Raw genomic sequence first — 23,171 nt, 5'->3', positions numbered from 1 at the left:
GTGGATCTAAGCTTTGGAGTAAGGTGATGGAGGATCGAGTGTCATGTGCCTGTCTGTTGGTGCTTTCTCCTTGACCACTGACCTTCTCCTTTCCCCTCCACCCTGGTTCCTGCACTTCTTACTCCAAGTCTCAACCTTAGACAGACATCTCACGTAGGATGTAGTCCTGCCCCTCACTTGGCAGGAGGACTGGGCAAAAGAAAGACAAGAATGTGATATGAAGAAAGAAGGTCACTGAGCATGACATTTTCCAAAGTCCCAGGGAAAAGGCACCAAGGACTTACACCCTTCCCTGAGACCCTTTGCAGATGCCCCCAGTGGCCCGTCAGCTCCTGTCTCAGGACACTGCCTCCCTGGAGAAGCCCTTCTTCCAACCTCCCATCTCTGGGCTTTTCCCCAGGACCCACCTCTCTTCCCTCCAAAATGATTCCACAAACCTGGGGGATTTAGTTTAAAATGTTGCCCCAAGGGATCCAACAGTAACATTCAGGCTGGCTGCTACTGCTCTGCTGACCACCCAAGGCCAAGGCCAATGCTAAGTAGTAGGACAATGTGAATCCCTAATGAGGAAGAGAAACGTGTTCTTATCATCAGGCAGAGCCGTTGGAACCCCTTTCCTTCATCTCCCCCTTCTCCCCGAGAGTTCTGAGCTTGGGAGCAGGGACCTAGAATTCAGGGTGTCTGGGAACTTTGGTGGGAAAAAACTTTTACCATCATTTCAATTTATCTCTAAATTTTATTACTTCCTTCAATTATGAAGTTAGGCAACAGACTATTCCTATGAGCAGTACCTGTGACTTCTTTATCAATAGAAATCACAAAGAGTTTCATATCCTATTATAGTTGCATCAGATACCTTGAAATATGGTTTATTTTCATCAGTACTTTTTCATATTTAAATTTTGAAATAATTTCAAACTTACAGGACAATTGCCAAAATAACACTAACCCCAAATAGAGAACTTTCACCACCACCCCCCCCCCCCCACCGTCCTTCCCAAATACATGGACTGCTTCACAAACTTGCGTGTCATCCTCATGCAGGGGACATGCTAATGTTCTCGATAACATTCCTGTTTTAGTGTATGTACTACCGAAGTGAGCTCATCAGTACTTTGAGATTACAGTACTTATTAGGTATTCTGCTGTATTTTATTTTCTTTTATTTAATGCATTAATAAAAGAGCCATATATCACAATTCTCCAAATGTATCACTTCTGAAATGTAAGGATTTTATTTTGTGAATTAATAAAACAGTACTCTGCTCCTCATCACCCACTTGGTCATTGGTTCTCCCTTCCAACAGGCCCCAGGACAACTCTCCAGACAAGACCTTACCACAAATGATGGAAGCAGTCACACTAAATTTGCAGACAATCAAATGGAAATCCTTACAGATGCATCCAATCCAGGCGAAACCTTACCGGGGTTATGCTGCAAGTGAAAACTTGCTTTAGATACAAAGTCTGAAGAGTCTAGAATCCAGATTTGGTCTAGAATTGATATAGATATTCATTCCAGAAAAAAAAAAAAAGACCCCAGGAGTCCTCAGAATTAAGCCAGGATCACAGACAAGATCATCCTGAAGGGACCTCTTCCCAATTAGATCCTCTCACTGAAGCATCTAGAAACACCCTGGTGTTGATTCTAAAGAATGACTTGCTAAATAAGTTGGGGTTCCAGAGTCAAGAATCCACATTTGGTTTCAAAATCAAAGATCTAGAGTCCCTGCCGGGAGGAAAAGAGAACCTGATGAGGCCTCAGAACAAAAATCGAGACAAGAGCTCATGGTGAGAGGGTACACGGCACAGAAGCCACACAAGAAGGCATCAGCCCCACACCAGCTGCACCAGCAAGGAGCCAGGGCTGGGGTACAGAGGCAGGTTCAGTGTATCTGATCTCTCCCCCCTGGGCTCCAAGTCTCTCATTCCTCCTGGGAATTCACCCATTGAGCCTGCGAGCTGAGCCTCCTGGAGATGCTAAACACGATTCCAGGAGCCAGAGATGGGCCAGAAGCAGCTCTACCATCCAGGGAAGGCTCAGTGGACCTCCAGGACAGGGAAAATAGTGTTCCTACATATCATTTTATAATCATCAGAGTAAGAATTCATTCAGGCAAAAATCACCAGTGGAGGTCAAGATCTTTGAGCAAATGTTTGATAAAGAATAAGCTATACATTGTCTCAAAGAATCCCCCCATAGATGACTTAATTCATTACAAAAGGTAAACAGATGATTTTGCAGTGGAGAAATCTGGCAGACTCCACCATAGTCAAATTCACTTCACCAGGAACATGAGGTGCCTCCAATACAATGCACTAGGAGGGTATTCTGTGGTATTCTTGTGCATAGCTCATAAATCAAATGCAATCATGAGGAAACCAAAACCGAGTGGTAATCCCGAAAGTAACTGGCTTATACTCTTCAACAGTGGATTGGAAAGTGGTGATGGGGATGTAGGCTAACTCAAGAAATATTTAGGAATAACCTCCTGAAGAGTTCTCTTCCATATGTAGCATGTGCTATCATTTCTGTAAAAAACAAAACAAAAACAAAAAAGGTACATAATCGGAAGCCTGTGTCTCAAATTTCTCTGGAAAGATGCTCAACAACTGGTATCAGTGGTACCTCTGAGGAAGGGAGGTATAGAACTGGGGTGGGAGACAGCCATGCTTTGTGTTTAAATCCTTTCATCTATCTGGTTTTCTTCATTTGTAGATATGTTGTGTATTTGCTTACCTTTAAAAAGTGGTTCTTGAACTTAATATTACGTGAAAACAACCACAACGACAAAAACAGACCCAAAGAGAGTAACTATTGTAAGATTCCATTCAAAACTGAGCAAAACCAATCTATGCTATGGGATGTCAGGTTAGGGCTCAGCCTCATTTTGAGGTGGGGTAGTGACTTCAAGGGGCAACTTCAGGGTGTGGGCAGGGGTGGAGAGCAGCCAATTCCGTGTCTTGGACTGGTTCAAGTGACACTGCGTGTGCACTTTGTGCAAATCCAACAAGCTGTACACTGATGATACGAGTAGTGTTCTTCACGTATGTTATAGATCTACTCCAAAGTTAAAGCATAAAATTAACCTTATTCTGTGGAGGGGCATTGATGAGGCTTCACTGGAAGCCAGAAGGGTCCAAGGAGCAAAGAGTTAGAACCCCTGGCCTCAAACACAAGCTTTACGAGGAGACTCTGCCTTGCTCACTGTTTTATACCTCTCACTTGGAAGAGTGCACACTTATTAAACATTTGTGGAATGAATGTATTCCTCTCACCCCGGACCCTTTCTGTTGTTGTTTCTTTCATTCCACACACTGCTCAGTCAAATGGTCCTCTCTTGGGCCTCCTGGGATCGAGGGACTGCTGAGGCTTTGATCTCCAGGACTGATCCCACAGCTCCAATTCTAAGGCTTTAAGGTGAACGTTCCCAGGGTCCTAGTGGACCCTGGACAAGGTGGTCTCTTGATTCTTGCTGATACAGGCAAGGGTTGGCTCTGGCCTTCTAGTTATATACATTTAGTCACCACAATGACTGTGTCTTATGTATGTCTAACCCCAATAGCCTAGGAACTATATGGGGTTGATATACTATCTTCTTTGACATGCTTCTTTCATCTGGCGTGACAGGTCAACACTCCACTGAGCTTGGAAATGCTGCATATTTGACCCCTTCTCAGGGATGCACCATGTACAGGAGAATGTGTGGGGGTGTGGGCTCTAAGAAGTTTTCCAGTAAATTTTACAGTAAAGAAATCTGCACAAAGGTATTAAACCTAGAATTTCTCAAAGTATTGGGCCACTTAATTTTTTTTTATAGAAATATCTGTTGGTAACTTGTGAAATGTCCCATAGAACCACTATTCTTAGTGGTTCTCAGTTCTTGACTCTCTGAAGATCATAGGACATTTGCCTATTTTTATTCTTACCTTATAGTTGATCAAAATATTTTATAACAACAGAATTTTACCCAAGGATTCAAGATTACAAGATTACCTGATCCAGCCCCTGTCTGTCCTTGATTGTTTCTATTTCTCTGCAATGTGTGATTCTCCAGGCTCCATTTGGACACTTCCATGGATGGTGGATAGCTCTACCTCCCAATTTATCCCATCTCAGCATTGCATAGCTCTGTGTGTCTTATCTAAAAGACATTTTCAATTTCTCTAGTAGGCATGGGCTTAGTTCCATGAGCAAACTTTGGTCAACCTCAAGGGGTTCACAGATATTGAGACACAGAATGAATGACTGGACTATGATGTAGAAGAGTCAGATAGACGAGAGGGACAATCACAGACCTGCATTTGAGCTGGATCTGGCAGGAGGTACAGGAATTGGATATTTGGAAGTAGAGGAAGGGGCATTCTGGTCAGACGAAGTAGAGCACAGGCTTGCAGTCAGGAATCCTGTGGGGTGTAGAAGGTTGGGGATTTGGATAATGGAGATTTACCCTTTAGATAGACCATCTTGCCACACCGGGGGCAAACTGGAGGGAAGAGCCTGGAGGCAGGAGGCTGGTGCTGGGACCAGGTGTGGACTAGTGCCCTTCATCCCCCAAAAGGAGAGGTGCTTCTGCCTCTAGGCAGGTGAATGCCCAGCTACCAATAATCTAGTGAAGAGGCAAATCAACTCTGATCTTCTAGCCTCTTCTCCATTGGAGGGTAAAGAGAAGATGACAGGGTGGAGAATTCCTGGAAGGAGTACAGAATCCCATAAGGTCAAAGTTGAGAAAGACCTTAGCTTTCCTCAGATTGGTCTTTGGCTCTGGTTTTAGAAATGGGAAGAATGAGACTCTTTAGGAGGCAGCCTGAGGGAACAGTGTGCTAGCTGAGACTCCCATCCCAGTCTGGTTCCCAAATCCAACACCCTCCTTAAAATACCCTGAAAATACCAGGAGAAGACCTGGGCTTGGCTTCTTTGGGTTGGCCCCTGAGATGTATGGAATTAAGAAATAAAATGAGTTGCATGCCCATGACTTCCAACCTGGCTGAACTAGAGGAGAAACAAATACCCCTTCCCAGAGAAGAGACTGCACTGACCCTCGGTGGCTGAGGCCACCCCACAGTCATCCTGAGGGCTGACACCTCCATTCAATCCAGCATTCTCAGAGCAGATGCTCTGGGCCAGTGCCAGGCTGACCGCTGGCCACCATAAGACAGTGAGCCTATCCTCCAGCATCCTTCAGGATTCTTGGTTGGGGGCAGAAACCCTCCTGGAATCTACTGGTTCCCATGACCAAAGGGTGGGCAAAGGACATCTGAGCTAGGATCCAGCAGATCTAGCTCAGCTCCATCAAACTCCTCTCCTCTCTGCACCTCTGCCTCTCCTTAAGGGTGAGATTCTTTCTCTCAGGTGAGTTTCCTACACGAGGCTGGGAAGAGGTGAGCAGCAGAGACCAGGCCCTGCCTCCCAGCTCCACATCTGGAGAAGGACCAGGGTGAAAAGTCCCTAGGAGGGATTCCTGGGGTCCAGCTTAGACCACGGTTTACATGGTTGAGGTGGAGCAGGTGGCCCACAAGCTGGAGTTCTGTTCCTAGAGGAGATTGGAGGAAGCCATGGAAACACCTATTTGAATACAAGATGGAACATGTCCAGTGTCGTTAGGAAGAACCAGATAAAGTGCTTCAAGAGTGCAGAAATCATCGATGGCAAGTGAGTGGGACTGGAAGGATCCTTAAAGATGCTTTGGTTCACCCCTTTATCCAATAAGAAGTGGAGCCTCGGAGAGATCAGGGTTTGAAGCTGAGCTCTGATGGATTCACAGGAAGTCAAATGCAAAGACAGGGCATGGGACTTTCAATGGGGGTGGGGAGTGTAAGCCAAGGCAGGAGGTGGGGATGGGAAGGAAAAATAGGATGGACTTGGTTTCATTTTTAATCAAAAGAATCTGGTCTCCTTTGCTGGTGAAAAAGGCAAGAGTATAAGAAGGGGGAGGAGGCAGCCTTGATGAGATGCTGTGGCTCAGCCAAGGGTGTTCCATGTTTGGGGGACGATGTGGCTGCCACTTTGCTATTTGGAGCCAGCATCCAGCCTCAGTTGGTTCTCAGCCCTTGAAATTTAAGTCCTGCTGGGCTTTGTATGTGCTTGGGACCTGTGACCCCTCTTTTTCATTCCTCTTTGTCTCTTCTGGAATGGGAATGTCTACTCTATGTCTGTCCCACCATTGTACTTTGGAAGCATGTAACTTGTTTTCTAGGTTCCAAAGGACCCCAGGTAGGGAGGAATTTGTCTCAGGCTGGACCACATCATGACTGATTTAGATGAGATTGTTGAATTAAGAGTTGTAATTGAAAAGGCTGGAAACCCACAGCATCCCTTTGTTTGTGGTGACATAACTCAATCTCTGTTGGGATGGGGTGAACGTATTTTGCGGTGTTGGGATCAGGTGATTGACTTTTGGGGGTCCACAGAGTGGACTATAATGGGCTGAATTGTTCCCCCCCTCAAACGACATGCTCAATTCCTAAGCCCTGGTCCTGTGAATGTGAATTTATTTGTAAATAGGATCTTTGAAGATATTAGTTAAAATGAGGCCAAACTGGATTACGGTGGCCCTAATCCAATATGACTGGTGTCCTTTAAGGAGAGGAAATTTGGATACTGTTGGAGAGACAGCGAGAGAGTCAACCTTGTGATGGAGGCAGAGATTGACTTATGACACCACAAACCAAGGGACACCATGGGTTGCGGGCCACCCACCAGAAGCCGGGAGGGACAGAGCAGATTCTTGCCTCTAGGCTTTAGAGGAAGCACGAGCCTGATGACACCATATTTTTGGACTTCTAGCCTCCAAAACTATGACACACTAAATTTCTGTTGTTTGAGTCAACAGGTCTGTGGTCCTTTGTTTTGCAATCTAAGACAGGGAGGCTGCACAGCATACCTCAGATGGTGGGTGAACCTGCTTGCATACTTTCTCCAGGGCCTCAGGATCTTGTCTGTGACTGCCTCCTCTTCTGAGCTGGGTTTACGAGGGTGGACAGAGGAGAAAGCTATCACCTATGCTGTCCTCCTCCAACATTCCCCCTTGGAGGCCCCTGGGGCCAGCTATCATGTGTAGATCTTCCCTGCTAATCCTCATGGGAACTCCAACAGAAGACAAAGTCACATGGAGAAAGGAATGAAAGGAATGGAGATTCCGACTCTCCCGGTTTGTGATTCCTGAGAAAGTGCCTGGGCCCCCAGTTGCTCCCTGCTCCCCATGTCCTGTCCTCTCGAGCTCTCCCTCCTGCTTCCTCCTCCTTCTGGCTTCTCTGGGCCTGGGTGGCCCCTGACACCATTAAGGTCACTGTGTGTGTTGTTTGGTGGGAGGTGGGAATTCATTCCGGTCTCATTCCCCACCACCGTGAAAAATTCCCCCCAAACAGAAAAGAGCAGGGAGAGGGCCATTTGCTCATGGTATGTCATGCTCCCTCTAGCAAGTCACTTACCTGCTCAGAGCCTCAGTTTCCACATGAGAAACAAGATCATCCCCGGAGGTTGGTTGAAAGACTTAGAAACAGTGCTGTTCCCATGTTTGGGCCCCTGCTTCTCATTTCTGATGTTACCACGTGGTGTGTGCGCCCTCCTTGGGGATGGTGCATGGATTCACCTCCGTGTGTCTCATCTGGGCCTGGTGCAGGCCCAGCCACCTCCAGGCTTGCTGCTCCTGGGGGATGGGGACTGGGTCTCCCTAGGTTTATTACTCCCCCAGCCCAACAGACAACCCTGGAGATGTTTGATGAATGGACAAACAAACTGTTTCTCTTAGTGGTATACCTAGAACCCAAGGTGCAGGAACAGGAGGGGACCTTAATAATTGTGGTCACCATCTTGCAGAAGGGGACCTGGGCCCAGAGGCGGCAATTTTTTTTTTTTTTTTTTTTTTTTTTTTTTTTTTTACCCAGGGCCATACAGCAAGTTAGGAGAATTTTCAGGACCTCAACCTGCACACCTTCCTTCACCCCAAACCACCTTTATGCCAGATCATGTCCTGATTTCAAATATCATTCATTTATTCCATCATCAATTCATTCCTTCATCCATCCATCCATCCATCCATCCATCCAACAAATAGGTATTAATCAGCTCCTGTGCAGCAGGAGCCGGTTGGGGAGCAATGACCCTGGTGGGAAAGTGCGTGCATAAACAATCAGAGCAGGCTGTGAATGACCCCTCTGGGAAGAGCTGATCTTTGCAATCTGCATCCAAGAAAGAACACCTGGGCCACTGCCTGAGCATCATAACTTTGCTTCTGCTGCCCCCTCCTGGTGGGATGCGGCACTGCGGGCAGAGGGGCTCCCTGCTCTTGCTCGGTGTGGTGGAGGAAGCAACTTGCACACTCTTCAGATTTCAGAAGGCAACATCTTTCCAGTGACAAACTGGACAGATTTCTTAATTAGCCATGTTAGAAAAAAAAAAGAGGATGCGGCCTCTTAAGAGTGAATTGGATGTCTCTCACAAATCCCATGACACTTATTTCTGAAGACGTCTGAGTGTCTCCTCTCCTGAGCACTCAGTGAAACTCTGAATTACAGATAAACAGCTGGAAGGGCCTCAGAAATGTGTGGATTCAGCACCCTTCCACGTCCCAACATGTGTTTTTAGGTGATGAGAGCAATGCTGGAGAGGACAAAGGATTTGATAAGTTTCCGGAGAGTTAAGAGGCAGAGCCTCTCCTGACTCATAATCCAGTGCTCTTTCCAATAACCGATGTTCCTCAAGGACACCATTCAGCAAAGCCTGGCAGGATGCAAGGTCAATGCACAAAAATCCATCAGATTCTTATATAATAGTAACCAGGATGTGGAGACCAAAATTAAAAACAAAATATCACTACGATCACTCCAAAACATAATGAAATGCCTAGGTATAAATCTAATAATAGACATAAAGGATCTCTATTCTGAAAATTTTTAAATGCTGATGAAAGAAATCAAAGAGGATCTAAATAAATGGAAAGAGATACAATGGTCATAGACTAGATTATATATAATAAAATATAATATATAGCCAAGATTTATGATATCATACATAATATATAAATCCTCTTAATTCCTGAAGGACATTTTATTGAATATAGAATTTGGGGCTGACAATTTTTTTTTTTTTTAATCCCAGCATTTGAAGCATTCTGTGTCACTTTCTTCTGGTTTCCATGGTTTTTGATTGAGAATTCCTTGGTCAATTTAATTGTTTTCCCGTAAGGGTAATGCATTGTTTCTTGCTAACCTCTTTCACAATTTTTTCTTTGTCTTTAGTTTTCAGAAGTCTGATTAGATGTGTCATATCATGTATTTCTTTAGGTTTATCCTGTTTGGGGTTTACTCGACTTTTTAAAGCTGTAGGTTTATGCCTTTCACCAAATTGAGGGAATTTTCAGCTATTCCTTCAAGTATTTTCCCCACCCCATTTTATCGCCTCTTCTTCTGGGACCATGATGTTGCAAATTATATAGGTTTTGTTATAGTTCCCCACGTCCCTGAAGCTCATTACTTTTTTCATTCTGTTTTCTCTCCATTGTCAGATTGGTTAATTTCTATTGCTCTATCTTTGAGGCCATCAATTCTTTCCTCTGATGTCTTCAATCTACTACTGAGCCCATCCAGTGAGTTTATTTTTGTTTCAGTTGCTGTATTTCCAGTTTTAAAATTTCCCTTTGGTTTTTCTTTAAATCTTCTGTTTCTTTGCTGAAACCATATATACATTTTTATCTGTTTCATGTGTGCTCATAAAGCATCTGAACAGTGTTTCTGAGAGCTGTTTTAAGATACTTCTTGGACAATTCCAAAATCTGATTTATCTTAGTGTTTGCATCTGTTGATTATTTTTTTCTTATTCAAGTTGTGATGGTCTTGGTTCTTGGTATGTCCAGGGATTTTTTATTGTATACGGGAGATGTAGGCATTATGTTGCGATCCTATTTAATCTTGTTTTTTAGCAGGCAGACCCCTGGTCCCCTTGGGGTGGATATCCAGCTCCATGCTGGTCCCTGCTGTCATTACTCTGACAAAATGGAGCACTGACTCACACTACTTCCTTTCAGATTGGACGGTGGATTGGAAGTCAGCTCCACCCTTGGCCCTTCTGACCTCTCATGCAAAAGCAGAGCACTGACCAGCTCTGACCGGCTAAAGAAGAAGTTAGCTCAGCTCCTGGGAGGGGATACATTAGGGTGCTGACTAATCCTGCCTTGGACTGACAAGTTCTGCCCCACTGTTGTTGACTGGGGAGAAGGTTTAGCTTCCTGAAGTGTCCTGCAGACACCAGAGCATAGAAGAGCAAAGTGCAAACCAGCGACTTGAGCCACCTCATTCGGTCTCATTGATGCCAGTTGGGGACGGAGGCTCAGCTCCCTCTGGACCCTGCAAGCACCACCCTGATGGAGGAATCAGAGCATTTTGTGTACACTTGCTGGGCAGGGAATGAAAGATGAGCTTCCCACATTGTCCTTTCAACATCACACGAGTGGGAGAATTGAGCACTATCTACCTCTACTGGGCTGCAGTTGGAAGAGGTCCCTCTCTGCCCTGCTGAAACCAAGTGGTGGTGATGGTGGTGGTGGTGGGGAGAAAGGGGATGCAATAGCTTTTCCATTGGTGTTTGGCTGGAGTGGGAAAGATATTGTTAAAAAAAATATTTTCTGTTTTCTAGGCCAGTCTTTTCCTGGTCCTTTGGAGCAATTTTTGTCTTTGTTTTTGGCGGTTCTGGGTTGGTGTCTTCTGCAGTGCCTTGTCTGGGATATCTGGGAGGCCGTCAGGAAGCCCAACAGGAAACTTAGTGCCAGGTTGTTCTTCAAGTTCTGAGGTCCCTAGACTCTCACCTTTGTCTTTTGACTTTTCAGAATCTACCTAAGCTTGTTGGTTGTATTATGCTCAGGGTTTTTCAGTTGTAAGACGGAGGTCTTGGGACAATGGGGCTGCTTCATCTTGGTTGGAAACTGTCTTTTATTTCATGTAGTCAAGTATAGCTGCCTTTTATTTTATAGCTTCTAGTTTCCAGGTTTGGTTAGGAATTTCTCCCTGATCTATAAATTGTAGATGTCATCTCTCAGATTTTTCTTGCATTTCTTTATTATTTTTTGGTACATTTGAGTTTTTCCTCTTTTTGGAATTTTTATATGGTGCAAGACAGAGGTACACTTTAAAAAACACTGTATGCTCTATAGCTGTGCTTCTCAAACTTCAACATCTATTTCTGGGTGATTCCAAAAAGATACATTTTTAAGAAGCACCTAGTGATTCTGCAGATGCTAGTTCATGGGCTGCACTTTGAGTCACATATTTTGATTTGACCTCTTGCCTTTGTCTCACACTCCAAGTCTTTAACAACAAACTGAATTGCATATCACTGCACTGTGCAAATGGCATTTGGAGGGAACGGGGTTTTAAGGTTAAGGAGCATTAGGGTTCATCTAGTTCTGTGACTTTAAATCCATTTATATTCTGACAGTTTCCAAATTTTTGTCTTCAGTCCAGACTTCTCCTCTGAACGCTGGACTTGTCTACTGTATCATACCATGCCTTTCAACTTGGACTTTAAATGGCATTCTAAATCTCAGCATGTCTTACACAGAACTCTGGGGCTTGTGTCATCTAACAGGTACTCCTTGCCAGTCTTCCCCCATTTCAGTAAATGGGATCTCATTTTTCCATTTAAGAAGGAAATCCTGCTGTCAACATTGGCTTCCCCTGTTACTATCATAGCCTATACCCAGTTACCATGAAATACTGGTGTGATGGTTAATTTCACATGCCAACCTGGCTAGCTTATGGTTTTCAGTTGTTTGGTCAAGCAAGCACTGGCCTGATTGTTACTGTGGGGATAATTCAAGGATTTAAATCATTTTGCAGTTGATTGCATCTGTAGTTGATTACATCTACAATCAACAAAAAAGTTTTGCCTCCAGCAATGAGAGAAGTCTCCTCCAAACATAGGAGGCTTCAAAGGGAGAATTGAAGATCTCAGTGATCAGAAAGAATAATTTCTTTCTCTTCTTCAGCCAGCTTCTCCCAGGGAATTCATCAAAACCTTCTTTGGAGTTCCCAATTTGTGGTCTGCCCTATGGAATTTGGACTTGTCAATTCCCATGGTCACATGAGCCAGTTCCTATAATTAGTCTCATAATATTTACATAAATACTATGTACATAGCCTGTTCTGTTTCCCTGGTATTCACTGTATTCCTGATGAATAATACAATTAGGGACCCCACTGTTAAAATGTGTCCAAAATCTGACCACTTCTCACTGCCTCACTGCTAGGCTCTCCCCAGCAACATCCTCCTAGATTATTTCTTGCCTCTGTCCCCTACACTGTATTCCCATTCGAGAAGCTAAAGTGGTCCCTGTGCACGTCATAGATGTGCTCAAAACCCAGCAATGGCTCCATGCTCACTTGAGCAAAAGCCAACATCTGTACCAGACCCTTCTGGGGAGCCTGTATTTCCCTGACCCCTCCTTTGCTCCAAGCACATCAGCCACTTTGGTAAACTTGAGACAGTCCAGGAACACTCTGGCCTTGGGGTCGTTGCCTGGCTTGTCCCTCCCCTCTACCAGGTCTTTGTTGAATAGTCACTTTCCCTGTTAGACCTTCCCCAATGAGAAATTTCAGTCTCCTCTCGTATACCCTGCTCTCGTCCCCGTTTGCCTTCATTTTCTCCATTGTATTTATCACCATCCAACATACTAAATATTTCAGTTACTTGTTTTGCTTATTTTCTGTCTCTATCAACCACAACATAAGCTCCACGAAGGCAGGCAGTTTTGCATGTTTTGTGGAATATTTTATCTCTCATGCCTAAGAAAATGAACAGAAGTGAAGGGAAAATTACATAAATATGGAGATGAAGAATCCAGAAATTAGGAGTCCAAGAGAACCAGGAGGCCAGGAAAAACATGTCCCTAGAGCTCAGAGTCTTAGAAGGGTGTCCGAGAAGAGAAGGTGGGCTTTTAAGGGAATGTTGGGCAAGGTGGCTGTAGCAGACATCTGGGTCCCCTATGAGATGTCACTGAGGACAAATAGGCAACACGTGGCAGAGCTGGGATCTGAGCCCAGATCTCTAGAGACCAGAGTCTTCTCCAGCATGTTTCCAGCTCCAACTGAAGCTCTCTCTCAGCCCAACTCAGCCTGAAACTCCAGCGTTGTGAAGAGGGTCTTGCCTCAAGGGACTCTGGGAAAAGGGAGGTATGATTGAGTGTTTTAGGTGAACACCCCATCTCCCACTTCTGGGGCTCAAGGCTAGACATGAGCTTGAATGAAATGAGCCACAGACCACAGTGGACAGGGCGTAGGGAAGAGGCACTGATAGCACTGAGGGAAAGGACTGTGGCTTACCGACCTCTGTTCTTTATCTGCAGGAGCCAAAGGTGGTTCTGAGAAATGTTAGCAGGATGAACAATTTATTTCCCCCTATGTCAGATGTGTAGGGTTTCCTTGTTTCAAAAGAAGACGTATGTACATTAGCATAATTTAATATTTTTTCTTTCTTTTTTTAAAAGCAGTTTTATTGAGAAGTATTCACTTACCATACAATCCATCCAAAGTGTACAATCAATTGCTATTAGTATAATACCAGGGTTATGCATTCATCACCACAATCAGTTTTAGAACATTTCCATTACTCCAAAAAGAAAATCCCTTCCTATTTAGCAGTCACCTCTCAATTTCTCTATCCTTTCCCAGCCCTACATAACCACTAAACTAACTCTGTCTCTATAGATTTATTTATATTTGCATTTTATAGAAGTGCAATCATACAATATGTATTACTTTCTGTCTGGTTTCTTTCACTTAGCATAATGTTTTTAAAAAAATTGTTATTTTTTTTTTAATTAGAGAAGTTGTAGGTTTACATAAAAGTCATGTAAAAAATACAATGTTCTCATATACTCCCCCCCAACTGTTGACACTTTGCATTAGTGTGGTACCTCTGCTACAACTGATGAAATAATATTAAAATATTACTAAAAATTATTAAAATATTGTTAAAATATTATAGTCCATACTTTACATTAGGTGTATTTTTTCCCATATACCAACCTTTTATTAACATCTTGTAAAAGTGACATACATTTGTTATAACTCATGAAAGAACACTCTTATATCTGTACTATTAACCACAGTCATCATCCACAACAGGTTTCACAGTCCCATGTTAATCTTTGGACAAACTTAATTCAGCGCTATTAATTACATTCACAGTAATGTGCTATCATCACCACCATCCATTTCCAAACATTTACAATCAGCCTAAATAGAAATTCTGCACAAATTAAGCATCAGCTCCCCATTCTCTACCCCCATTCTATCCTATGTTAACCTGTATTCCAGATTTGAACTCCATGAATTTGCTTATTATAATTAGTTCATATCTGTGAGATCACATAATATTTATCCTTTTGTGTCTGGCTCACTTCAATCAGCATAATATTCTCCAGGTTCATCCATGTTGTCACATGCATCACGACTTCATTCCTTCTTACAGCTGAATAATATTCCATTGTACATATATAACACAGTTTGTTTATCCATTCATAGATTGATGGATCCCTGGGTTGCTCCTATCATTTAGCAATTGTGGATAATGCTGCTATGAATACTGATATGCAAATGTCTGTTCGTGTCCCTGCTTTCGGTTCTTCTGGGTATATACCTAGAAGTGGGATTGCCAGAACAGATGGCAGTTCTATACTTAGCTTCGTGAGGAATGGCTAAATTGTCTTCCACAGTGGCTGCACCATTTACATTTCCACCAGTAGTGAATGAGTGTTCCTATTTCTTCACATCCTCTCCAACACTTGCAGTTTTCTATTTTTTTAATAGTAGCCATTTTAGTAGGTGTGAAATAAATGATATCTCATTTCCATAATAGTTAGTGATTTGCATTTCCATAATAGTTAGTGAAGATAAGCATCTATTCAAGTTCTTTCTAGACATTTGTATTTCCTCTTTGGAAAAATGTCTATTCAAGTCTTTTGCCCATTTTTAAATGGGGTTGTTTGTCTTTTTATTGTTGAGTTGTTGGATTTCTTTATACATTCGGGATATTAAACCCTTATTGGATATGTGTTTTCCAAATAGTTTCTCCCATTGAGTAGGTTGCCTTTTCACTTTCTTGACAAAGTTCTTTGAAATGCAAATATTTTTAATTTTGAGGAGGTTGCATTTATCTATTTTTTCTTTCTTTGCTTGTGCTTTGGCTGAAAAGACTAAGAAACAATTGCCTACCACAAGATCTTGAAGATGCTTCCCTACATTTTCTTATAGCAGTTTTATGGTCCTGGCTTCTGGTTTGCTAAAGCTGCTGGAATGCAAAATACCAGAAATGGATTGGCTTTTACAATGGGGGTTTTATTAGTTCACAAATTTACCATTCTAAGGCTGTGAAAATGTCCTAGTTAAGGCATCAATAGGATTGTACCATCTCTGAAGAAAGGCCGATGGTATCTGGGGTTCCTCTGTCATATGGGAAGGCAAGTGGCCAGAGTCTGCTGGGCCTCTCCCAGGGTTAGCTTCTGGTTTCCATTGCTTTCTCCAAAATGAATCTTGGCTTCTATCTTAGCTTCTGTCTCTCAGCTCCTGTGCATCCTTGCTTCTTTCTGCCAAAGTGTTTCTCTCTTTCCTCTCTTAGCTTCTCTGTGGCAAACTCTGAATTTCATCTCTTAGCTTCTCTCCTGGTTCTGGTTTCAAAGACTGTCTCCAAAATGTCTCTGGGTGTTTTCTCTCTAAGCGTCTCTCTGAGCTCTCTTCAATATTTGCCTTTTGTCCTCTAATAGAGGACTCCAGTAAACTAATTAAGAACCACCTTGAATGGGCAGGGTCATATCTCCATGGAAATAATCTAATCAAAAGGTACCACCCAAAATAAGTCTGCACCCACAAGACTGGATTAAAAGAACATGGCTTGCTCTTTTCGGCTGCCTGACCACTGCCATCATGGGTCGCGTGCATGCTCCTGGGAAGGGCCTTTCCCAGTCGGCTCTGCCCTATCGCCACAGCATCCCCACATGGTTGAAGCTGACATCTGACGATGTGAAGGAACAAATCTACAAACTGGCCAAGAAGGGCCTGACTCCTTCAAAAATAGGTGTAATCCTAAGAGACTCACATAGTGTTGCACAGGTATGTTTTGTGACAGGCAATAAAATCTTGAGAATTCTGAAGTCCAAAGGACTTGCTCCTGATCTTCCTGAAGATCTCTATCATCCAATTAAGAAAGCTGTTGCTGTTCGAAAGCATTTTGAGAGGAACAGAAAGGATAAGGATGCTAAATTCCGTCTGATTCTGATTGAGAGCTGAATTCACCGATTAGCTTGATATTACAAGACAAAGCTGATTCTCGCCCCAAATTGGAAATACGAATCGTCCACAGCTTCTGCCCTGGTTGCATAAATTTGTCTATGTACTTAGGCAATAAAGTTATTGTTTAAGCCTGTTTTATTTCTTTTCTGTATATATCAGTGGTTCGTATGTGTTCACCCATTTTGATGGGGTAGTGTTTTAGGAGAGTTAGTGTTAGAGAGCTGTGTGATTCCACAGGGAGCAATAAGATAGCATTTTTCTATTGCACAGTAACTCATCCCTTCATGTGCTCTCTTGAACTAGTTGAGCCCAGCAGGTTATAATTTAATAGGTGGTAGCTATATGCAAAGATAGGAATTGGGAGAGACTAGAAAGTAACTCTTTTGTTTGGAGGCAAAAATGTTTCTAAATGTTTGATACATTTGATGTTAAATACCAAGGTAGATGATCTGAGGTAAGCTTCTGTCCCTAGGCCTTGCAACTTATGGATGGGTTAATATAAAATTTAGCTGGGTGTTTTTAGGGAATTTCGTTTATTTAAGACAACCTAGCGAGGCAAGTCCCAGACAACTAGAGTAAGTTGTTCACGGTTGTAAATGAGTAAATGTTAAGCTGCATGTTTGCCTAGTACCAAAACTGGTGTTTTATACAGAGCTACAATTCTTCAGAATTCATAAAGCACAAGATATTTGTGGACCCGTATCCGTGTTTTGCAGGCCATTTGTATCAACTTTTTAAAAAGTCTGTGTATCATTTGAATAATATATTTAACTATTAGCTTTTTACTGGCTTTACTCTAAGCAGTAGTCAAAACTCTGTTTTGAAATTGTGCTGTCAGGCAGAGTTTCTTGTTCTCAAGAGACCAATGTCATAACTAGCATTGACAGCCTATTGGGTGCTGGTCTGGGATGGAAGGGTGTGGTACGGACATCCAGATAATTGAATCTTTTCTCCAGGACACTAAATACATTCATGCCCCCACCTGGCATTTTGTGCCAATGCTGTGGATAAAAACTTTCTTTTCCCCTTTATAATGTGCTCACAAATATGGGAAACAGTTTATTGTAATAAGACAAACATCTCTGAAAGTGATGAACAAGTAAAATAAGGTAATGCACTCAGCACTCTTTTGCAAACCATATGTGGCTAGGCAAATGTTAGGTATTAATGGGTTCTAAGTGTCTGGACCAAAAACTAGTTCTTAGTAATAGGTGGAGTACTTGAAAAACATTCCTTGGATTTCTTAATTTTTACTAAAAAAAAAAAAAATTTACAAGTACTTATAATTCCTGCCATCAAGCGAACAGAATTACTGCAAATATTTTGACTACATGTTGGAGGATTTTTTAATGCCTTTTTCAATTTTTTTTTATTGTGGTACAATATATATAACAATTTGCCATTTTAACCAACTTTAAGTGTACAGCTCAGCAGCATGTAATGCCTTTCTTAAAAGATAATATACTTGGTATTAATTAGGAAAGAAAAAGTAAAACTATCTGAAATCATATTGAGTGGGGCTTTCAGAAACAGCTCTGCCACTTAAAGTTGTGTGGTTTAAGACTAAATTGTGAGGATTAAATGAGGTGCTTAATAAACAGTAGCTGAATCATTCAAAGAAAACCTTAACAAGTTTAGTGACCATCTCTCTAGTTATCTACCTGTTAAAAGCATACGGTTTTGCACATGACGGCATCATAGTACATATATCATTACATAATCTGCTTTTTTACTTGTTTAGGCCCTGGTTATACGACCGGGAGATGTGCTGTAATTTGCTTAGCTAGCCTGTGTTTCGTCTCCTTAAGGTATTTTCCAGAAATGAGATTTTAGGGTCAGGGCATGTACATTTTATACTTTGTATATTTTATAAAACTGCTTTTCAAAAAATACATGAGAATGCTAATTCCTTCCCCCCCCCCCAAAAAAAAAAGAACATGGCTTTCTGGGGTACATAATAGATTCAAACCAGCACGTCATGGATCTTATATTTAGGTCTTTGATGCATTTTGACTTAATTTTTGTATAAGGTGTGAGATAGGGGTCTTTTTTCATTCTTTTGCATGTGGATATCTGGTTCTCCCAGCACCATTTGTTGAGGAGACTGTTCAGTCTCATTTGATTGGACTTGACAGCCTTGTGAAATATCAGTTGGCCATAGATGTGAGGGTCAATTTCTGAATTCTCAGTTTGATTCCATTGGTCAGTATATCTATCTTTATGCCAGTACCATTCTGTTTTGACCGCTGTAGCTTTGTAATATGCTTTAAAGTCAGGAAGTGTGAGTCCTCCAACTTCGTTCTTCATTTTGAAGATGTTTGTGGCTATTTGAAGTCTTTTACTCTTCTGAATAAACCTGATCATTGTCTTTTCCATTTCTGCAAAGTAGGATGTTGGAATTTTGATTGGGATTGCATTCAATCTGTAAATCAGTTAGGGTAGAATTAATATCTTAATGATATTTAGTCTTCCAGTCCATGAACACAGAATGTACTTCCAACTATTTAGGTCTTTGATTTCTTTTAGCAATGTTTTATAGTTCCCTGTATATAAGCCCTCAACATCCTGGTTAAATTTATTCCTAGATATTTTACTCTTTTAGTTGCTGTGTTAGTTTGAAGCTGTTATGTACCTCAGAAAAGGCCATGTTCTTTTAGTCCATTCCTGTGGGTGTAGTCCTACTGTGGGTGGGACTCTTTGATTAGGTTATTTCAATTGAGATGTGATGAATCTCATTCAGGGTGGGTCTTGACTCCCTTACTGGAGTCCTTTATAAGAGGATAAAGGACACACAGAAAAATCCCACAGAGCTCAGAGAAACTAAGAAATGAAATTAAGAGAAGCTCATTGAGAAAAGCCTCAGAGAAGCTACAAGAAGACCCACAGAAGCTCATAGAGGAGGCCACTGGAACCAAAAACTGAAAGCAATGAAATCCAGGAGCAAAGGACCAGCAGGCACTGGCCCTGTGCCCTCCCATGTGACAGAGGTGTCCTGGATGCTGGCAGCCCTTCTTCAGAGAAAGTATTATCATGCTGATGCCTTACTTGGGACATTTTCATGGCTTAGAGCTGTAAATTTATAAGCTAATAAATTCTCATTGTAAAAGCCAACCCATTTCTTGTGTATTCAGCTTTAGCAAACTGAAACTGATTTTGCTACCTGGAGAGTGGGGTGTTGCAATTTGCAACTACCAAAAATGCTGGAACAGCTTTATAAATGAATAAAGGTAGGATTCTGGAAGAATTGTGAGGTGCTTGATAGAAAATTACTAGATTGCTTTGAAGAGACTGTAAGTAGAAATATGGATGTTAAAGGTACTTTCAATGAAGCTTTAGAAAGAAATGATGAATGTGTTATTGCAAACAGGAGGAAAGGTGATCCTTGTTTTAAAGTGGCAAAGAATTTGGCAAAATTGAGCCCTGGTGTCAGACGGAAGGCAGAAATTGAAAGTGTTGAGCTGGGAAATCTAGCTGAGGAAATTTCTAAACTAAATGTGGAAAGTGCGGCCTGGCTTCTCCTTGCAGCTTACAGTAAAATGTGAGAGCAAAGGGATAAGCTGAGAACTGAACTCTTGGGTACAAAGAAACCAGAAATTGATGGTTTGGAAAATTCTGAGCTTCCAGAAAGTGATGCCCCAGAGGATAGTGCCCTGTGTGAGGGTTTCACTGAACATGGAAGCAGTCAGCTGTTTCAGTGTGAGTCAGGATTGGAGATGCAGTTATCCAGAAAGGATTTGTGGAAAGTTCTACTGTCTGATGGTTGGAACCCCTGTATGCTGCATGCCAAACCAACACATTTTTTTTGTGAGATCTGTATGAATGGAACAACTGCCAATCTGGACTCAGTGGGACAGAAAAGAGACAGACTGAAGGAAAAGTGATTTCAAAGGCAGAAACATGGAAGTTAGGATCTGGAGCCAAGACACCTCTGGCCAGGAGAGTGGACTCACCCATGTATGTGGAGAGGTTGAGTTTGCCCCAGAGCTTACAGAGGTTGGGCCTTCTGCTCCATTGTTCAGGAAGAGTGTTACCACCCCAGGGTTCTCAGATGCCTGGGAAACTGAGGACAGTTTGGCCTCCTCTTTGTTCAGGAAGAGGGCTGCTGCCCCAGGCTTCAGAGAGGGTGGAGCACATTCCCCTGTTATTGGGGGGTGTCTGGCTGCCATCCCACTGTTCTGAAGGGTTGGACCTGTGCTGTGGAGATTGTCGAGTGTCTGGCTGCCACCCCAAAGCTTGATGTGGGTGGAGCCAAGAGCATGGCCATCTCCCCTATGTTTAGAGATGTCGGAGTCTTCACCCCCATGTTTGGAGGGAGTGGATCTGCTGCATAAGCCCTTGGAAAGGGTGGGGCTGCTGCTCTTTCAAACTCTGAGGATAAGACATCATTTTATGGATGATTTTCAAAACTTGGGATCTAATGAAGTATGCCCTGCAGGTTTTCAGAATTTACAAAGACCTGCTTTGTGACCTACCATGTGGTCTATCCTGGAGAATGATCCATGAACACTCGAGAATAAAGTATATCCTGCTGTTACAGTGTGCAATGTGCTGTGAATGTCTGTTAGGTTTAGTTCATTTATCATATTATTCAAGTTCTCTGTTTCCTTATTGTCACTGTCAAGATATTCTATCTATTGATGAGACTGGTGTATTGAAGTCTCCAACTGTTGCTGTATTTTTACCTTCAGTCTTGCCAGTGTTTGTCTCATGTATTTTGAGGAATCACGGTTAGGTGATTTGTTATTTCTTCTTGGTGGATTGCCCCCTTTGTTAATACACAGTGTCCTTCTTTGTCTTTTATAGCAGTTTTACATTTAAAGTCTACTTTTTCTGATACTAGTTTATGTACTTCAACTCTTTTTTGGTCACTGTTTGTGTGGAATATCTTTTTCCAACCTTTCACTTTCAAACTATTTGTGTCTTTGCATCTAAGGTGAGTCTCTTGTAGACAACGTATAGAGATGGATCATCCTTTTTTGTATCCATCCCACCAACCTGTGTCTTTTGATTGAGGAGTTAATCCATTAACATTCAATGTTATTACTGTATATCCAGTATTTTCTTTGACCATTTTATTCTTCAGTTTTTATATGTTGTTCTAGTTTACTAATGCTGCTAGAATGCAAAACACCAGAGATGGATTGGCTTTTCTAAAGAGGGGTTATTTGGTTACACAGTCATAGTCTTAAAGCCATAAAGTGTCCAAGGTAACACTCAACAATCGGTACCTTCACTGGAGGATGGCCAATGGGGTCCGGAAAACCTCTGTTAGCTGAGAAGGCACGTGGCTGGTGTCTGCTCCAAGTTCTGGTTTCAAAATGGCATTCTCCCAGGACATTCCTCTCTAGGCTTCAGCTCCTCAAAAAATGTCACTTTTAGTTGCTCTTGGGGCATTTGTCCTCTCTTAGCTTCTCCAGAGCAAAAGTCTGCTTTCAACAGCCATCTCCAAAATGTCTCTGTAAGCTGAAGCTTCTCTCTTAGTTCCAGTGTGTTCTTCAAAATGTCCCTTTTGGCTGTAGCTTCTCTTCAAAATATCACTCTCAGCTGTACTGCACTGAGTTCCTTCTGTTTGTCAGTCCATTTATATGGCTTCAGTGATTTAATTTAGAAGCACCCTGAATGGATGGAGTAGCACCTCCATGGAAATTATCCAATTAGAGTCATCACCCACAGTTGGGTGGGGCGCATCTCCATGCAAACACCCTAATCCAAACATTCCAACTTAATCCCCACTAATATGTCTGCCCCACAAGATTGCATCAAAGAATATGGTTTTTTCTGGGGGACATAATACATTCAAACCAGCACATTCCACCCCCTGGACCCCAGAAAAACATATTCTTTCCAAATACAAAATACATTCATCCTCTCCCAATATCACAAAAACTTAAATCATTTCAGTAACCATAGTTAAGTATAAGATCCCATTAAATCAGTTATGGGTGTGGTCTGTCTAAAAGCAAAATTCCTGTCTGACTGTGGACCTGTAAACTTAGAACAAGTTATGTGCTTCCAATACACAAAGGAAGGACCTTTATAGACAAACATTCCCATTGCCATAAGGAGAAACTGAAAGGAAAATAAGGTTAACAGGACCTAAACAATTCCTAAAACCTGCAGGACAAACTCCATTTGATTTCAAAGTCTGAGAGTCATTTATAGAATGACGTTGAATCCTTGGGGCTTGAGAGAGCGGGAGTCTAACCCTTCCTACGGGCCTTTGCAGCAGCCCTTTCCTCCCCAAATGCTGGGTTGAGTGCTCCAAGGGGAGACCACCTTCTCGGCCCCACCCTCCTCAAACATCAGGGCAGCACCCAGATTCCCTTCCATCTCCAGGGCACACGCTCAACCCCTTCAGAACAGTGTGGTGGCAGCCAGGCTCTCCCTAATTCCCTGGGAATGTGCTCCACCCTCTTTGGGGCTTGGGGTGGCAAAACACTTCTTGAGCATTGAGGCGGAAGGCTAGCCCCCAACCTCCAGGGCAAACTCACCCTTTCCATGCCTGTGGGCTGCTCGGCTCTCCCAGCCTGAGACCTCTTGACTCCAGACCTCAACCTCCATGGCTCTGTCTTTGAAGAAATTTTTCCTTCAATTTGTTCCTTGTCTATCTCCTCCAGTCCAGACTGGCAGCATCTCTGTCTATAAAGATATCACAAAAATTCAGCTGCACTGAGTTCCTTCTGTTTGTCAGCTCATTTATATGGCTCCAGTGATTTAATTTAGACCTACCCTGAATGGGTGGAGTAGCACCTCCATGGAAATTATCCAATCAGAGTCATCACCCACAGTTGGGTGGAGCACATCTCCATGCAAACACCCTAATCCAAATGTTCTAACTTAATTCCCACTAATATGTCTGCCCCACAAGACTGCATCAAAGAATATGGCTT

At 42.5% G+C, this 23,171-nt stretch overlaps 1 protein-coding gene and 1 non-coding gene across 2 annotated transcripts; one reads left to right on the top strand and one right to left on the bottom strand.

Moving 5' to 3' along the window:
* Positions 1-999: 999 nt before the first annotated feature.
* LOC119535587 lies at positions 1,000-1,106 on the bottom strand. The gene has a single exon (XR_005217213.1). It is a non-coding gene; the product is annotated as a U6 spliceosomal RNA (small nuclear RNA).
* Positions 1,107-15,915: 14,809 nt separating this feature from the next.
* On the top strand, positions 15,916-16,371 carry LOC119535053 (40S ribosomal protein S13-like). The gene is given in 1 exon segment (XM_037837581.1): positions 15,916-16,371. A coding segment is annotated over 1 exon segment (456 nt).
* Positions 16,372-23,171: the final 6,800 nt, after the last annotated feature.

This window comes from Choloepus didactylus, chromosome 5, assembly GCF_015220235.1.
Source record: "Choloepus didactylus isolate mChoDid1 chromosome 5, mChoDid1.pri, whole genome shotgun sequence".
In the NCBI taxonomy this organism is placed as follows: Eukaryota; Metazoa; Chordata; class Mammalia; order Pilosa; family Megalonychidae; genus Choloepus; species Choloepus didactylus.
Note: the sequence above shows the minus strand (reverse complement) of the source record. Positions and strands in the feature narration are given on the sequence as shown.